Source organism: Vulpes vulpes, chromosome 15, assembly GCF_048418805.1.
Source record: "Vulpes vulpes isolate BD-2025 chromosome 15, VulVul3, whole genome shotgun sequence".
Lineage (NCBI taxonomy): Eukaryota > Metazoa > Chordata > Mammalia > Carnivora > Canidae > Vulpes > Vulpes vulpes.
In genome coordinates this window covers 71,056,724-71,075,777 of record NC_132794.1, presented here as the reverse complement: position 1 = coordinate 71,075,777, position 19,054 = coordinate 71,056,724, and the positions used below count along the sequence as shown (strand labels likewise).

At 52.6% G+C, this 19,054-nt stretch overlaps 1 protein-coding gene across 1 annotated transcript in view; it reads right to left on the bottom strand.

The window, feature by feature from the left end:
• SMAD3 (SMAD family member 3) overlaps window positions 1-16,995 on the bottom strand; it is a 118,231-nt gene extending 101,236 nt beyond the window's left edge. Inside the window, exon 1 of the mRNA XM_026012119.2 lies at window positions 16,626-16,995. Within this exon, the coding sequence (XP_025867904.1) occupies window positions 16,626-16,831 (206 nt within the window). The 5' untranslated portion in view covers window positions 16,832-16,995. The remainder of the gene's footprint in view (window positions 1-16,625) is intronic.
• Window positions 16,996-19,054: the final 2,059 nt, after the last annotated feature.

Here is a 19,054-nt window from a genome sequence, read left to right as displayed (position 1 = left end):
CTTTCTCGAATTCAAAAGGCAACCTCCACCAGGGAGGAAGAACCAGGACACCAAGGCTGCATTTCCTCCATGTGTGCCCGTCTGTTTACGGGAGGATTCGACACTGCACTGAACCCACAGCTCCGATAAGAATGAAGATGAAAATCAGCATAGGTGGTGGGAGGAGGAAGACAGAAAGGAAAGGCACAAGTTCAAGTCCAGGTGTTGCCTGGACGTTCGGGTACTGCGTCCAGGGAGCAGGAGCGCGGAGGGCCTCTAGCTACTCAGAGATCCAGAGCCGGGGGGCACCCCCACCGTGAAACCCAGGGACAAGAGAGGTTTGCATGGCAGTTTTGATCTAGCCCAGCTGGGGAGCACAAGGTCCAGCATGTGGTTTGATTTTTTTTTTTTTCATTACTGAAGTGGAGGCCGATAGGCGAAAAAAAGTAAAAATAAAAACACAGTGGCCAAAAGATGACATTCAAAAGGATTCTTGGATCAAAGTCCCTTTGTGAGTACTGTTATTTTACCCTCCTCCTAACGGTAACCACTTCCCACACGAGCCCCAGTAAGGCAACCGTGCAGCCCACAAAAGAGATAGAAATATGACCACACTTCCCTCTTATAAACAGGCGATGGTAAACATCTGAGACCACTGGTCCACAGCCGTGGTTAAACAAAGGGTTGGGGGCACCCCTGGAATGGCAGGCAGGCCCTCTACCTCCCCACATGCTGACTCTCCCTCTGTGAGTGGGGAGCTCAGGCCATTACCTCCAGAACCGAAGCTGATCAAACAGATCCAGCCTCACACTGGGACCACGTAGTTTGCTTTCACACCCAGGCTCACCTGGCCACCACTCCTGGAAACTCACCAATTTTTTTTAAAGATTTTATTTATTAATTCATAAGAGACAGAGAGAGAGAGAGAGAGAGAGAGAGAGAGGCAGAGACACAGGCAGAGGGAGAAGCAGGCTCCATGCAGGGAGCCCGATGCAGGGAGCCCGATGCAGGACTCGATCCCGAGACCCCAGGATCACACCCTGGGCCGAAGGCAGACACTAAACCACTGAGCCATCCAGAATCCCCTCCAATTTTTAAGGAAAGCAGCTGCTTTGGCCTATGCTCCAAGGTGCCTCTCTGTGGGGGACCACACTCAGGGCAGGAGGGCAACCTCACATGTGTACTGACGTGTGAAACCTCCCTAGCCCCCACACTTCGATCAGCAGCAGTGATAGCTTCCTTTTTTTTTTTTTTAACAATAAAAGCAAAAATGGCAACTCTTTCAATCAAGCAAGAGAAACAAGCAAACCTCAAGCAAACATCTTTAATTAGCTTTGAGATGTTCCCCCCCCACCCTCCCACCCCCACCCCCGGGGTCCTGAGTTATCCCAGCATCTAGATCAATAAGAAAATGAAACATGAGGCCTTGGGATAGGCTCCGTTTTGGGGTTGTTTTTATTTTATTTTATTTTATTTTTTTGTTCTCAATTGGAATGAAAACACATTCACTGACCTGAAGTCAGTTATTAGCTCACTGTGACAGGAAGACTCCAGGGTATTCCATCTCCGCAGAAAGTTCCATCAGAAAACAACCAAAAAAAAAAAAAAATTACATAAATCAGCCAGCACTTTGTTTTTAACCGCTAAACATTTATAGAATTCTCATTTCTTCATCTATATGCTTTCAGAGAAAGTTTCCAGCAGACTCAAAGCCAGTGAGACTCACAAAGACGCTAATCGTGCCATTAAATTGCACAGGGTTTTGAAACTAGAATACCACAAGAACCTTCAGAAAATTTCCCCCGGGGGCAGGAGGCTCTCAGTTCTGTTCCCTTCCCCCCACTCCATACCCAAGGGCAAGTTTCTACCTTCATTTTGTCAACAGGAAAACAAGACTGGAGGGGGTGGAGACAGAAATCGACTGCCTAAAGCCACCTGGCTTGGGTTACAAGATGTCACCTTCAGGCATGGCCTTCAGAGGCCTCGAAGGTCTCCCCTGAGTCCCACCTTCGTCTCCCTGAACCCCAAATTCACACCTCTTCCAAAGATGCCGCACATGGCGGACTGTCACAATCCACTTGCTAGAGGCTCCAAACACCATCACGTAACTTGTTTCTCCATCTCATCTCCTCTTGACTGTAGGCTCTGTGGAGGCAGGAACTGGGGGGCAGGAACTGGCCCCTGAATCGTTTTCTGCCACAACCTCAGAATTAGCAAGACATTAGGGAGAGGCACTCAGGAGTCTACTCAGAGAAAAAGGTAAACGATAATCAACACTTTATTAATTGAAATTTACCAAGTGCCCAGCAGATCCTAAGTACGGTAGTGAGTCAACAAAACAGCCTGCACCCTTGACTTCAAGAGGCTCATCACAATCCATTACTTGTGCCATGAGTGCACGTGACAGGACCCCGGCCACTGAGATTCCAGGAGGTTCTTCCCAGATAAAGAGACTCCCAAGGAGAAGCGGCCTTGCCTGCCCCCAGGATGGGTCAAGAGGGTAGTGCCTGGAGCAGCTGTGGCCATCACTGGACCAAGAGGGGCAGAGCTTGGGAGGCAAAAACCCTTGGGCTGAAGATGGCAGGGCAGAAAGATGGGAGGCTCCCAAGTCCTTACCCATGCCTCGAGCCTCCCGGCCTCCAAACTTCATAGAGAGAGTAAACCTCCACCCTGTTGAAGGTGTGAGTTGGGTTTGAGTGACTTGCAGCCAACAGCATCCTAATGCAGTGAGTCTGACCCCAATAACAGAATACAGAATATAGGATGGACCAGAGAGGAAAGGGCCAACTGGCTGAGTAACGTACCAGGCAGGAGGGACCGAGGGCCTCCACTACGGAGGAGAGGCTGGAATGGTCAGGATTGCTGGAGCTCCGCAACGGATTCCAGCCTTACCCACGAGATGGCCTGGTCATCTCCATGGAGCCCAGGGCCCAGTTCCCACGATGGCTCTCCAGAGAACTGGAACATAAATCATTAATACTCCCTGCCCATACGCACCCACACACATGCCTCCTTGTGTCTGTGGGGTAGGGCAAGGGGAGGAGGGTGAGAATGCATCTTGTTCTATTTATAAGACACGGCCTAGCCACAAAGGATGACGACCAGGGCTCCATAGTATCAGCTCAAGTTCTCTAAGCAAGTGCTGCCAAGTTTGGCTTGAATTTACACTTCCCTTTTCTCAGCCTGTGAGCGGTCCTCTTTGTCACTCCAGCTGCTCTCCTTGGAGCTCATCGGACAGGACCTCGCCTACGACAGCCATGTGGCTGGAGAACACAGAGGAACAGAGGACTCGAGTCCCTTTCCAGGCTTCCAACAAATTATTCGGGGCAAGAGAAGATCACAGGAACAAATCCTGAGAACATAAAGCAGCAGTGAAATGGCTCAGAGCCCTTCCATGTTCTCCACAGAATTCCACTGGCAGAGGGGTTATTTGGGGCCACGTGCTCCACAGAGGCCCTGGCACATTCCATGCATTTACCACAATCAAAGAGAAAGAAAGGCATGCTTGCTGTTATTTTTAATTCCTTCCTCAGTGCCTTCCAAAATTCTTCAGCAGAAGGATTATCCACTAAACTTGCACCAGCCACCGGCCAGTGGTATCCTCGGGGCCTCTAGAATGGAACAGGGGAGCAGGAGAGAGGTCAGCTTACAGAAGAAGTCTCTGCTCCTGGCCATTACATATCATCTCAGTTGCACTGGGCCTGAGGGCCTCTCCTGGGTTTTGAAGGGACACGGCCTGTAGAGGATGCAGGCATTCTAGAGCCATGTGAATGCCTTGCTGTCTCCCCACTGCCACCCCCACCTCCACCCTCCATCCCCTTCCCTTCAGAGTACCCATCAGCAGAGCCAAGCGTTCCCTAAGTCCTGCTCCAGGTAAGGAAGCTCTAGCGCTAACTTCACTATGATTATTTCTAAGGCCACATCCAGTTTTTAAATACTATGTTGCCAACTTGAAAAATGACCCTAAGTGAAGTCCCTTCACCCTCACTAGCAGTAAATAACTCAGCCCCTTACAACAGTATCATATCAACCGGCTGGCCTAACACTCCCAGTTACCTTCGCAGGTGTCATAACCATTGCCACAGAGGCAGGATGACTGAGGGTGTCCATTTACCCACATTTGGCTGGACAGTCCATGCTCATGCTCACTTTCTGACCATAATTAATAACAGCCCTGCCCCTTCTCACTCTTAGATGGGTCCTGATTTGTTCAATAAATTATATATCTTCACCCTAGATTGTAGAAGGGCTGGAGCTTCTTCTTTTTTTTTTTTTTTTAAGATTTTATTTATTTATTCATGACAGAGACAGACATAAGGCACAGGGAGAAGCAGGCTCCCTGCGGGGAGCCCAATGCAGGACTCGATCCCAGTACCCCAGGATCACACCCTAAGCTGAAGGCAGATGCTCAACTACTGAGCCACCCAGGTGTCCCAAGGGCTAGAGCTTCTGAGGCAAATCCAGCTCCATTTCTTATCATAAGACCTAAAGCAACCTACCCAGGCAATCACATGGACCTGCTTATGAGGCAGGAAATTGCAAGAATGGTAGCCCCTTCTTGAGGAGCCTGGGGACAGACAGCCAAGGTCAGGAAGCAGAGATCTGAGCCCAGACTCCTTTCTGCCACTGTCCCCTCAAAGCCTTGGGCTCCTCTCCTGTGATGGTGAGCAATCCAGCCTTCTCAGAGTACTGCAGACAGGTAAAGAAGACCAACCAAACCAGTTGATCAGTGGCCCATGCTAGTGTCCTGCATACTCAGTTCATGCTGTCCCCAGGTGAGAGGGCTAAGGTGACCCGCCACTGGTCAACACAGCTGACTCAACCCGTTAGGCAAGGAAGGCCCAGAGCCTCAGCTCGCCTAAGCTTCTGGCACCAAGCCCCAGATCGTGCCTGCCCTGAGTTCATATTCCAATTGAATTTTGCGCATCATTTATGAGTTATCTCTAAGGCCTTTGTGAGTACCTGGGTGTGAACTCAGAAGCTTTAGTCTGCCTCTGTCAGAAAGCATCTTTAGCAACACTACAGAGCTGTGCTTCATCAAGAAATAGGAAATGACACCGTAATATTTTCCACTCTGCAAATGCTTTGAAGGCATAGCTCATCCACATAAATAACCTCAATAATCCTACCGAGGAAGGTATCATTGTTCCCGTTTTAGTGATGAAGAAACGAGGCTCTACGGAGCAAGGTGACGTGTCCACGTCACCAAAGCAGCGAGTGGGGAGCAGGGGTTTGAGCGTGGGTCTCCTGAACATCAACCCAGAAATCTGCCCTATGCTGTCCCTTCAGAAAGTCTCTATCAGCATTTTCAAAAATGGTCCATGAACAAAAAGTGGTCCCTGGACACAAAACAACTTTCTCCTCTGGAAATCTGTTAAAGCTTCAACTGGCAACACTGACAACAGAAAGCGGACTCTAACAAGGTAAGTAAGTTGTACCCGATCTCTAAATGGTCAGCATGTTTTCCACTTGCCCTCGGTGCTGAAAAGGATGAACGACTTTGGGGTGCCCGGATGGCTCAGTCAGAGGAGCGTGCAACTCTTGACCGCCGGGTTGTGAGTTCAAGCCCCATGCTGGGTGCAGAGATTACAAAATAAATAAATAAATAAATCTTAAAAAAAGAAATGAACAACACGAACTTAACTGTTGCTCTTATTAGGAATATAATCTGTCTTTAAGACACTTGTGGAGCATCCTGCGAGTCTGCAGGAGAGGAGAATGGAGGCATTCTTGCTGACTGCAGTGTGGTTGGGACGTGGAAGACCTGCCGGTCTAGATGGTCATCAATGAAGAAATGAGAAAACACCATCCAGAGGCATTCCACCTGAGGCGCTGTGCCAGGCACAGGGGACGCCAAGGGGGCAGCCGAGATCTGGTCTCGAGGCCTTAGCTTGAAGGGACCCGGCACGACTCAGCTCACTTTCCCAAGGAATCCATGGCAAGAGGCGAGCATGACTCACCAGCTAATTACCTGAACACTTGGGCTCCCAGAGCCCTCCTGGCTGTACAACTAGTCTTCTCTCCTGACGGCGAACAAAACACTATTTTCACCCTGGTCCAGACATAGCCTAAAGCCGTCCACATGGTGGTGTAAGGGATTATGACCCTGACCTGGATAATTCAGGCAGAAAACCTGCTGTTACTGGCTTGGGGTGGGGAGGAAATGAAGTCCGAACCCAACGGTGGCTCTGGCCCCTACTTGAAAATCCCCGACACACTCAAAGAGCAAGGTCCAAACGCTAAGCCTGTCCTACTAAAGCCTTCCCTCGGTTCCTCTCTGGCTGCACCTCCCTCCATGCCCTGACCACCCCGAAATGTCCTGCTTGCCCTGGTCAACACAGCTGACTCAACCCGTTAGGCAAGGAAGGCCCAGGTCCTTCCACACCCCATCTGGCCAGGTCCTTCCACACCCCATCTGGCCAATGCTCTAGGCAGCCTTTGCTACACACCCATGCCCTATCCATTCATCGAGGTCCTGCTGGAGCTCCACCTCCTCTGGGAAGCCTCCCGCCTCTCCTAAAAAGAGAGCTGCTCTTTCTCTGGGCTCCCAAATCAACACTTGTTTGACCTTGACCTGAGTGTCTGTCCCACCAGCCCACCATAACCGTGGGCAGTGTGACCCTTTTTGCCTCAATGCAGCTCAGAGATAGGACCTCAGCTCTGCATCTCTCTGTATCCCCTGAAGTCCAACATGAGGTCAGTGCCCCATAAATGCATCGACCAACAAGCACACTAGTGGGGGGTCCAGCTCTCCACTCCACTTCTGAGACGGGCAGCTGCAATACGTGCCGCCTTCTCCATGACCTGTAATTCTCTCCAATCCAAGTTTGCAGTGAAGGGAATCCATCCCTGTCCATTCCATGGCACCTCCTTGGCTGGGCCTTGGTCGTGGCTAAAAACAGGCCTGCTTCCCCACCGGTAGGTCTCGGGCAGAGGCCACATGCTGTCATGTTCAAGTGACAAAAATCAAGGTAACAAACTGATACACAGGATACGTTCTATCCTCCACTTTGACAAATACCTTAGTACAACACAGAAGGCCAGGGTTGCGTTTTGCGTTCTCTGATCTCTTGGTTTCACAGTAGAATGCAGCCATCCAGGGAGAAGCGGGCCCGAATGCCAGCGCACCCCCTGGCACCATCACACACACTCAGAGGGGCTTCACGCGCCCCCATACAGACGCCACGGGCGTGAATTCCATCCAACTCCTCCATCCCCCTGCCCTGCTCGCCTTGTCGGCCCTTCAGCCCACAGGTGCACGCATGTCCATGGCTGAGGCAGCATGGCCTTCCTTGGGCTGATGGATCTGGGAGGGGCCCAGGTGGGACCTGAAAGATGTCTTGAGACCACCAGGACAGGGAACTGAAGGGTCAGAACCCAAAGCACAGTCTGGAAGGAGGAGGTGCAGGCTCCAGATGGGCCACCCCTTGGGGCATCCCATGAGAAGGAACACACCCAGACGGCGGGCCAAAGGCCGGCCCTGTGGGCATGGGTCCTCTCTTGTGCCTACCTAAGGGCACTCACAGGCACCACCGTCCTCATCTACATCATTTCCAAGACCCGAGCTGCTGCCTCTGACCATCCTTACTTTGACAGCCAAGCTGACCGGTAAGGTGGTGCTTGGAACCGGAACTGGCTTCCAACTGGGTCTCGAAAAAACACCAGCCACAATAAACACCATGCACTTCCACACACTTACGGGCAGGCTATCGGTGACAAGTGCATGAGTCACAGCGTTTCTTCTTCAGGAGGCTGCCCATCCCCCGCCCCAGGAGCACTGATTCATCAAAGTTTGTTTTCAATACTATTATTTTTAGTCAGCCAAACAATTTTTAAAATGACAATCAAGAGGGGGAGAGGGAGGGCAGAGCCACCCAAGAATATGAATTGTTTCTCTTTCAGGAGCTCACCCAGCCCTCAGTCAACAAGTGGCACGGCTGGGTTTCTCGGTGTGCACCGGACGTAGGTTCCATCACCACACCAAGGTCCTCCAAACGGTGAGCTCTGTGGGCAACTGGGGGGGGGGGGTGCCCCCAATGGAAACCGACTGACATTGCCTCGAAAGGGAATGATGAGTATTTCCTGAGCACCTACTATGTGCCATGAGCTGCAAATACTGGCTTGATCGCTGTTATCTCATTTCGGTTGATTTATAGCAGTCCCATCCCCATTTCAAAGATAAGGAAACGGGCTCAGTAAATGGAAGCAAATGTACCCAGGGTTGCCACAGAGCCAGCAACTGGCAGGCCCAGGCCAGGTTTGTCAGACTCCAGTGCCCTTTGCTCTCTCTTCATTACCATGCTTTTCCTGTCCACCCCCGCATCCCCCCCCACCCCTGCTCCCCAGGTAATATTTTAAGAATCTGTTTGGTTAGAGATAAATGGCAATGCACAAAATTTAAAGGGATAGCAGGACCAACCAACTCACCCTGCCCTCCCAGGCACACAGAGACATAAGGCTCACCTGGAGTCTGAATTCAACGAGGCTAACAGAGACTTTACAACAGGAACGATTTGAAGCAAAAGGAAAAACCCAATTTCCATCATCAGTGCCTGCTTTCAGCCCCTTGTAACTCCTCAAAAAGTCTTTTCTGGATCCATTACTCCACATTTGGGCTCAGCCCAGAGGTGATTTTTTAAGGAAAAAATGCCTTTTGGCATTTTTGAGCTGTGACAGCTTAAAAACAGACCTTTAAAAAACACACACCCAAAAAGCATCACTATTTTCAAGAGTCCAGTCTAAAAGGAAAAAAAAAAAAAAAGTGACACCTCAGAGCTACAACTTGGCTTGGCAATCGGTGATGCAACACTGAGCAGCAAAAGCAACCAGATTTCCAGCTCTGGAGGTTTCGAAGGTAAACCCTTACCCAGGGTGTCCTAAGCAGTACTCTCTCTCATCCTCAACCGAGAGCAACGTGGTAGGAGAAAAACTTGCTCAGTATCAGCACGCAGGGCCATGGGATACAGAAAAAAGTACTTTTTCGGGGGAAACTCATTTTTCACTTCCTAGCTGGGGTATAAACTTGTAACCTCCACGGTGCCTAACAAAAGGCACAACGCTTTCGAAATCAAGTAGAGCCTTTCTTTATATAGATGCTTGAAAAATAAATAAAGGAGGCTTCCTGGGTAGGCTCTGACATATGAGCAAACATTTTCCACAGGTATCCTTTATAATGCCTACCTCTTACATTTCACCATTTTTAGGCGTCTGTGGTCATTAGAGTAAGTAAACTTCCTGCTCTGAGAATAGCCAAAAATAGCAACAAAAGAAGAAAAATTGCTCGCTGCATCTCAAGACACGCAGCCTTCATGTCTTTATCCTCGAATTCAGTTATTTTTCCATTCCTTTGTAGTTAAATTTCACTGACGTAGACTCACAGGGTTAAGAGGGAGGGCAGGAGGGAGGGTAGGGAGAGAGGTAACATAATCAAAATTAAGACTGGATTACAGCTTTATTACTTTCAGTTGTATAAATTAATGGGCACCAGACTGATGGGGTCTTAGGACATTAATAATTAAGAAAGACCTGGGCTGTATTGTTCAGCTGAAGGCGTGCAAAGGGGAGCTTCTGAAATGGTTTGCATGAAAACCACTTGAGAGTTAGAAAGGCCCACTAGTAAGGCTTAGCTCACCTATGAACGGAGAACATCTGAGGCCCAGAGACGTTAAGCGATTTGCCCCAGGTCACACAGCTAATCAGAAACACAGCTAAGTCTAGAACTTACCCAGGTCTGCTGACTCTTGCCTCCAAAATGACCCCAAAAACCTTGTTTATAATGAATTTTTCTTTGACGGCATTGATGGGGAGAAAAAGCCTGCTAAACAAACTTTAGCCTAGTCCAGAATTAGCCAAACTTCTTAATTAATAGGCTTCTACGATGTTTTCATTTTCAACTGAGTCTCTCTGTCAAAACATTCTGCAGCAGTGTGCCACTGTGGCAGGCCCGCTGCTTACAGCTGAGGCCTCAGATAATCAACACCGGATAGTGTGACTTGTGTTACAGATTTGTTATTTCTAAAACTGTTAATTAAATCAAAGCAAAGAATAATGTTACACACTCACGCACACACCTGCGCACGCACACACGCGCAAATTACCATTGTCAGGAGTCAGAAAACCTGTAAAGCTGGAGGGATTCAGCCCCCTGGCATCAAGAAAACAGCATTTAGAAATCCAAGAGGATGAACACACAGAGCGTTATTACCTATCCAAAGAGCCCATGTTGGCAGCCAGTGGACTAGAAGCTCCAAGAGGGTAGGGATGGTGTGGTCTTACTCACTCTATCACCCCTGCCACCTAGCACAGGGTTTGGCTCCGGGTAGGTACGATGCAGGACAGCACAGAAATGGACTGGACAAGTTCTCTGGAGATCTCTGTTCTAAAACTTGGCATACAGTAAAATTAGAGACCAAATTTCTGCAGGGTGGGGTGAATAATAACCTTTTCCAACTGTTTCCAGGAACCACTGTGCTTGAAGGTGGAGATATTGAAGGCTCCAGGACCAGGAACCTCTCAGTGGTCACTAGCTGACTGCCCGCCCTCTCTGGGGAGGAGCTACTATCATCCAACAGCACACCAGCCATTCCTGTCTGCAAAGGGTGGTAAACGTCCCAGCCCCAGCAGGCTCAGCAGCAGGCTGCCTTCAGAAGCAGCCTTTCTGGGCACTTCTCTTCCCAGTCAACTAATACCATCAGATGTGGATTTGGGGAAAGGTGCAGAGTTGTTGTTTGTTTGTTTGTTTTTTTTTTTAATAGGTCAATACATCAAAGCAGAGAAGGACAAAAGTTAATTAAGACTAACCATGAGCCTTGTTGATTGAGAAAGCTGCAGCCACTGCAGAGAACTTAAGAGCATGCATAAGAGTCTGGGGGGCGGGGGGGGGGGGGGGAGTGGATAAAGAAGATGGGAGAAGAAGGTAGAGGGAATAAAGTCCGATTTCAATTTTTCAAGCTAGAGCTGCTTGGTCCTATTTATTTCATAAAGGAGCTCACACAGAACAATGGCTGTATTGTACATCAAACGGCATTAAAATCCCCTAATAAATTAACAAGTGAAAATTAATGGTTGCTCAGTCCATTAAATCATGTTAATTTTATTTCCATTAAAATAATACAGCAATTACAAGTTTACATTATTAAACCAATATTTATTTTTCAAAAACTCATTTTAATTGGATTCCTGATGTGATAAGCTTGAGCCACGTTCTCTCCATTTCGACAGCTTCTTGCATTTCTCATCAGAGCTAAATGACTACCGTATTGGCTGACTTTTCTCCGTGATTAAAACGGTCCTTTAAAACTTGACATCCTTGCAAAGACCTTTAAAAATATACCATTCAAAGCTCTTCCGTTCATGCAGAAACTCAGGCTTACAGGATTCAGTTCAGCAAATGTTAACCAGGGACATGGAAAGGCTAGGTCACACCAAAATTCTGAAATTCTAAGTATCCACATCAAAAAGTTATCCAGTTTTTATTGACACTCTTTGTTACATTCTGAGCTAATATACCTAAAGTCACTGTTCCTCCCACCCAGGAAACCTGAATTTCAGGTTTGCTATACTAAATTACTTTTTACTTCAAAGAGAGAACGCTGTACTCGGAGTAAATACTGCACTGCACGCAGGTCACTCGCCCTTCCGAGCATGCTATGATGTCACTTATTTATAACAGTACTCAGTTTAGCCAAAGACAGAAAATAAAGACACCCTCATCAGGCAGCCCTGGTGGCTCAGTGGTTTAGCGCCTCCTTCAGCCCAGGGCCTGATCCTGGAGACCCGGGATCGAGTCCCATGTTGGGCTCCCTGCATGGAGCCTGCTTCTCCCTCTGCCTGTGTCTCTACCTCTGTCTCTCTCTCTCTCTGTATCTCTCATAAATAAATAAATAAAATCTTAAAAAAAAAAAAGACACCCTCATTCTTGTAGATTGGTATCACCACGTACCCAAAAGCTCACATGATCACCTTGTAGTCCAGAAACTTCCTTTGGATAATAACTCCTCACATTGACTCCTCCCTCCTTTTCCCACCTCCTCCCACAGAATTAACGGTCTGTCCCCATGTCCCTGGGTCCCTACATCCTTCGGGAGCAGCTCATTTCTTGTATCTCTGGCCAAGTCTGTCTCCCCCTCTAGACAGGCAGCTCCCTGAGAGCCAGGGCCCTGCCTTGCTCGTGGTGGCAGATATTTAACAAATGGGTGAGCAATTCAGTAACAGAGGAGTGATGAACACGGGAGGCTAAAAACCTAACCCTTCTTTCTGTGAAACTCCCGGGTTGACCAAACATTTCCACAGGCCTTATAGCATCCTGAATTCACAGGTGCAGACATTAAGGGGAACTTCTAAGTCCCTCCGGATATAAAAATGGCAAGATCCAGGACTTGAATCCTGTGCTTTTTCTGGAGACAACAGATGGCTGCCATTATTCTGTTTTCTAACAGTGACTTCCACAACATTTAAAAGACACATTATAGTCCCACCCTCAAATCACCCGATACTAAAACTCATTTTCTTCAGTTGGGTGGGAATAAAAAAGCAGTAGCAGTTAGACCCTCAAATAATGCCTTATTAAGGTTTCCATTACTGAAGTGGAAGCTCTTCACAGGCAGGGGCTGTCTCAAATTTACCTCTGCATCCTCTCTCCTTGCCTGGAATATTGACTCAGACCTAGGAGGGGACCAAGGATTATCAATGAATCAACAAGATCCAACCCTGTGATATCTGATCAGGAACCGGGAGCAAGGGGGTGTCTGTAACACGTACTGGCCCAAACATACGACTCCTGCGTGCAAGCGGCAAGTTCCAAGGTTCCAAATGTCAAGGGAACATCAAGTGGCATCTAGGTCCAGCCAGAGCTTCGAGCCAGCCCCAGAGTCAGCTACTGTGGTGTCCGGGCCCCTCCTCTTCCTAGCCCTGTATGGAACCAGAGAAAGGAGAGCATGGACCACCTCCCTGGCAGCCAGAGGTGGGCTTGCTAACAACGGGCTACACCACAATGGTGTTCTGAGCGTCCATCAGAGAGGCAGGTAGACAGGAGATAGTGAGGTCAACAAGGTATTAAAGAAGCCACTCCTGCAGCCCTGGTAAGAGGTCTGCCCCCAGACGTCTGAGAAAGGAGTCTGAAGGATGACGGTCTTTTTCCTTTCCCCCTAGGGTGAGAATAGCCTGGCAAAGTCCAGGTGACTTAACAGGAGGAGGCTGTGTTAAGAGGCCAAGTTTACTGAGGAAGAGGAGATGGCAGGTGTCAGACCTGGTGTTGGGTTCAATTCCCCCATTTCCTCTGGATGTGGACATGAGAACGTGCTTGGACACAAGAAAGCCCCAATTCCCTTCCAAACGAACCAGACATGAGGTCTGCTCCAGCTCCCAACCACTGGGCCAAGGCATGGAGCCCATCGGTGGAAGCACAAGTTATCAGTGTCCACCAAAACCGTAATGTTGCAGCGTGCCTGGCCCCTCACTGCTGACACAGAAGGCACACGCCTTCTCTTCCTCTCCGAGGCAAATGCTGGGACTCCATTCTTCACTGGCCAGGAGGATGCCTGCTGCTTTACTCCGATACTCAAGGCCGGTGACGGGGAAGATGCTGTTATACAACTTGTCTAAGTCCTGCCCCGACCGCCAGACCTCAGAGTATCCTGATAGCCTCTCTGCTGGGGTATCTAAATCAAGCTCTTACCATTTCCTTGGCACTGGTCTCTTTTACATTCTTGGGACCGGGAAGCCTGTACCGCTCCAGCTCCCCTGACTGCCGGGACAGGTTAGAGCCGGCGTAACCCAAGCAAGCACGCAGTCTGGAAGATCCGAGGATGCAGCCGCAACTGCCAAGGGTTGCTGCTGCTGATCACGATTACGTCGTAGCCAAAACACGCTTGTCAAATCTCCCCAGACTGAGGTCTCCTGAAACCCCAGGGCAGTTTGAACCACCCAACTCCCCACACCCCATGGGATAACTAGGCTAAGTATCTCCCTCCGTCAACTTCCCAAAGCCCTGGTTACAAAGGTAGTGCAGAGGGAGCAGACAATATGACCATCACCACCACACTCTTTGGGGCTGAGCAGACATGCTGATACCACTGACGTGGAGGCCAGCTAGCCACCTTCCCAAGACGTGGCCTTTAGTTTTCTGCCCACGACCAAAACAGTGGCAGCCGTTGCCAAGGGAGACAAGGTGACCTAGAGGCGTGGGCACGAAATCCGGGGATGGAAATCCATTTTGTCTGGATCCACCCAAGCAACTGGGTTTCCCTGAGAAAAGATTAAAAACAAAATCTACCTTCACATAAGGCCCCTGCCAAGGCAGGTGGAAAAGATGCCCCACTCCTAACAGAGTCATGAGAAGGCCGGATCGAACCTGCTTGCTTGAACTCTTAGAGGTGTCCAAAGCGTTCCTATGCCTCAAGCTGTGGAGGACTTTGGAGGAGGGAAAGGAGGGCCACAGCTACGCTCACCTAGAGGGCAAAGCCCTACCAAGGCAAGGGAAAGCCAGGGCTCTCCCCCAAGCAGTCACCAACCCAAAGACACATCATCAGCAACCTTACCAACCAACCAACCAACCAACCAACATCCACAGCCGCCCCCACCCCAAGCTAACTGTGCTCTAGCATTCAGCAAAGAATGTATTTGGAACTTTCGAAGTAGAGAGCGGTGTGAAGTAGGAAAAGGGGCGCAACTGGTCAGAGTCCCAAGTCCACCGGGCCAAACCTTTTACCTCCCTCCTCCTTCAGTTTTCTCCACTTTTAAAAAAAAAAAAAGGAGAGAAATCTGAAGTCTGACGGCCTTATCTAGTCGGCGGGAGTTTCTTGCTTTCCTGATCTCATTAAAACCATGTGAAAGTGCTCTGAAAACTGTAAAACACTTCATGCAGCTGTTCATTTTATAACTCATGCCTTTTCTTTCCTTTTTCTTTTTCTTTTTTTTTTTCTCTGTTTCAAGGCACAAAGCACTTGTCCTCAATGCACCCTGACAGGTAAGAAGGCACGTTTTGCACATCCCTCCCCAGACAGGAGATGTATGACGCTCATTCACCCTACCCCCGCACCCCAGCCAAAGGAATAAAGAAGGATTCAGAACCCGAGCTGGGACCAGAATCCAAGGCTCACGACCCCATCACATCACACCACCTCCTCTGAAGTCAATTCTGGCTCCGGATCACACACCCAGGGCGCACTTCCCAGACGACACACCATCTTCCCTTGCCTTTATTGACTGGATCCACCCAGTTAAAAAAAAAAAAAAAAAAAAACCTATATATTACTTTTTAAGTCAGCACTCCCACCATATGTGGCATTTATTTCCAGAGGAGGCCTGTTCTGGGTTCCTGTGGACAGATGTTGCTTTGTGCCTGCCTCACACGGCGTGTACAGCTGCCCCGAGCAGGTGGCCAAGGATGCAGTCCACTCCTGGCCCAGCAGCAAGGAGGACCATCTTTATGGGGCTCATGCCCTGCAGACCCTCTACTCCTAACTCTGCAGCCTGGGACCCCAGGACATCCCACCCAGATCCACACACACACACACACACACACACACACTCCCTTGGTGCAGAATCAGACTTTAAAGGGGGTCCACAGGGAGAGACAGGAGGTTAAAGTGCACACACACACACACACACACACACACCCCAATTCCCAGCCAGGGGCAGCGCAACTAAAAGAAGGCCCTGGGGAGTGGAGAGAAGTCACTGACCCCTTCCATCAGCCATCTGTGAGCTCCCGCCTGACCTAGCTAGCGCGATGCGAAGGAGAAAGGAGGTCCAGACAGATGGCAAAGCGCTTGGAGAAGGAGAGCTCTGCAGGAATGCGAGGGCCGATGCGAGGCCCACTTTGGGGTGCGTTTTGCTATCTGATCAGCTCTGCCTCTCCTACATTGGCCGCAATCTCAGGCTGAAAGCAGGGCGCGCGCACACACACATACACACACACACACTCGTCGGGGGAGGGGGGAGGACCCTAACCTCTGCCCCGGGTCTCTCTGCAAGCACCGCGCTGCACCGAAAGTGCGTGTGCGCGGAGGGGGCGGGCGGCGGGCACAACCGGGGCTAAAAATACTCGATAAAAATGCTAATCCCGAAGGCAAAGAGAGAACCCAGAAGGAACCTGTCAATCACGGGGCTCCCGCGCCTCACCCACAGCCCCAGCTGTACGGACTGCATTCCTGTTTGCGGAGGAGAGGCGTGGGGGGACAGGCCCGAGGGGAAGAAAGGGAGAGACACCACCACCTCCACGAGCGCGGGCCGCGGGGGCGGAGGGGAGGCGGCGGCGGAGGAGGGGCTCCGGCCCGCGGAGCCGAACAAAGCGGGCCTCAACTTCCAGCCCGCAGCCCCAGCGCCGCCGGGGTGGGGGCGGCCGCGTCCCGCGACACCCCCCTTCCCGGGAGGCGCAAGGCGAGTGTGCGCTCTGGGAGGGGGCGCGCCCCGTGGAAGCGCCGGGCTCCGAAATGTGTGCAAGTCCGGAGGCGGTTTTGTGGGGGTCCCCCCCGCCGCTCAGCGCCTTCCGGACCGCGCTCCCGCTGCCCCCTTGCACACGCACACACACACGCGCACACACACGCACACGCGCGCGCACCAGCCCTCTCGCTCCCACCCCACCCGCCCGCCCCGCCGCGCTGGGGGCACCGGGCGGGCGCGCCCCGGGTCGCTGGGGCCCCCACCTGGGGATGGTGATGCACTTGGTGTTGACGTTCTGCGTGGTGATGGCCTTCTCCAGCTCGTCCAGCTGCCCGGTCTTCTTGAGCTTCTTGACCAAACTCTTGACCGCCTTCTCGCACCACTTCTCCTCCTGCCCGTTCTGCTCGCCCTTCTTCCAGCCCAGCAGGCGCTTCACGATCGGGGGGGTGAAGGGCAGGATGGACGACATGGCTGGGGAGGGCGCGCGGGCGGCGAGGGGCGCCCCGGCGGGGCTGGGCGCGGACGGGAGCTCGGCCGCCCGAACTTCGCCTCAACTCCCGGCCGACTTGCCCGAGCTCCCGGCCGGGCCGCGGCGCTGCAGCCAGCGGGGCTCGGCGCGCGGCCCTGCGCCCCCGAGCGGCTCCCGCGGCGGGAAGGAGGGCGGCGGGGGGCGGGCGGAGGCGGCGGCGGCGGCGGCGGCGGCGGCGCCGGGTCGGGAAGGCCCCGAGCGCGGGGCGGAGGCGGCGGCCGCGAGACTCCGAGTGGCAGAAGAAAGTTTGGGTTTCCGCACGGGGTTAGCTGTTTGGGTGCCGCCTCCAGGAAGGAAAGTCCAACCCCCAGCCAAACTTTGCTCGCCTCGCCCGCTTTGATGCGCAGATCCCTCCGCCTCGCCCGCCCGCTTCCCTCCGCCTTCCCGGCTCGCCCGCTCGCTCGCTGGGCCGGCCCGGGGCGTGCGCCGCGCTCCCGCTCCCGCGCCCGCGCCCGCGCCCGCTCCCGCCCGCGCCCGCCCGCTCCCGCCCGCTCCCAGTCTGTGTTTCATGCAAATCCGCGTGCAGCCTCCTTTCCAGGCGCTGTCACCGCCCCCTCGCCGCCGGGGCTCCCCGCCTCCTCCCCCGCGCCCCGCCGCCCCCGCCGCCCCCGCCCCCTCCGCCCCCGGGCGCCCGGCCCACCCCAGCCTCCGGGAGGGCGCCCGGCCTGCCCCCGCCCCGCGCGGAGCACGCCCACGTGGGCGACCCGGGGCCGGCGGCGGCGCTGGCTGGTGCGCGCAGGACCCCGCGCGGCGCGGGCCTCGAGGGCGCCGGGCGCCGGGAGGAAGTCGTGGGAACCGGGCGGCGCGAGGGGAGGGCCGGGTCCTGCGGCGGCGTCCACGCTGCGCTCCCGGCACCCACACTCAGGAAGCCCGGTTGCAGCGGCGGGCGGGAGAGCCACCCCGGCGGCGGGCGGGCGGACCCCGGCGGGGGGGGGGGTGCACCCCTAGGACCCCCGTCCGAGGAAGGGCGCGCGGAAGGCGGAGGCCCAGGAAGCCGGGGCGCGCTCTGGGATGCGCGCGCGCTGACCCGCGCAGGGGCCTTGGTGGCGCCGCAGACCCGCGAGCCGTGGGGTGCTTTTTTTATTATTATTTTATGTTTTATTCTCTCTTCGGTGAGATCCCTCCGGCCGAGAGCCCCCCGAGCCTGTGCGCGGAGGAGAGAACTGGGATGGGGGTGGGGGGTGCTCTTCCAAGTGTGGACGTGGGGACCCCAGAGACTCCCCCTTGGAATACTAGCCGGAGCCAGGGGTCCTTTGTGAATCAAGTCCCCGGGCAGAAAAATGGGCCTCAAAGACATCTGTTGAGTTCAGGAAGAAAGGAAGGGGGGCGCTTTAGAATTTACCTTGGGGGAGGGGGGGAGATTACATTACTGGGTGTTTGCAACCTTATGATACCTCCTCCCCCCCCAAAAAAAAAATCCGAAATTCGACACCCCCCAAACTGGGAGAGAGCTTTGTTTCCATAGCTGTGAACTCGCAAAAAGTGGGGCAAAGGGGAGTCCTCGGGAGCTTTATGTATGCAAACTTAGGCCCGAAGGGAAGCAAAGAAACGCCGGCACATTGGGGCACCTGGGGCTTTTCTCCCCACCAGCAGAAATCGGGGGCTTCTGCGCTGGAACCCCGCGGCTGCTTTCAGGAATTACTCCAGACCCTCTGGGCGTTTATCCTGTTGCCCCTCCCCTGCCAGGCCTCTAGCCGGGTGTCTACCGCCTTTGTTTGTTTTTAACAGCAGGAAACCCTCCTAGTGAGAAAGACGTTATCCGCTAGCGGGTGGGGAGTTACAAAGCCCTGTGAGGTGTGGCCCAATCCACAAAATCAGCCCAGTAGCTGCAGGGGTCCCTGCCTTAGAGAGAATGGCCTCCACCCCACCCTGGGCCTGTCCGCTGCTGCCCCTGGGGACTGAGCTCTTCACACTCCTCTCCTAACTCCCCTGCTGCCTGGCCCTGAAAACCCCTGAACCCCAAGTGGGGCTGTCCCTTTCCTGCCTAGTCCTGGGGTAACCTGCAGCCAGTGTGAAGTTTCACTCCCTTCTTCCCAGCCTTCATGGAAAAGGAAAGAGCAATCAACATGTATCCCTGGCTTTCTTCATTCCAGGTAACCCAAAAGCTGCCCTGGGATTTAATCGTCAGAATGGCCCCATTTACAGGTGAGGCACCTAGGCGTG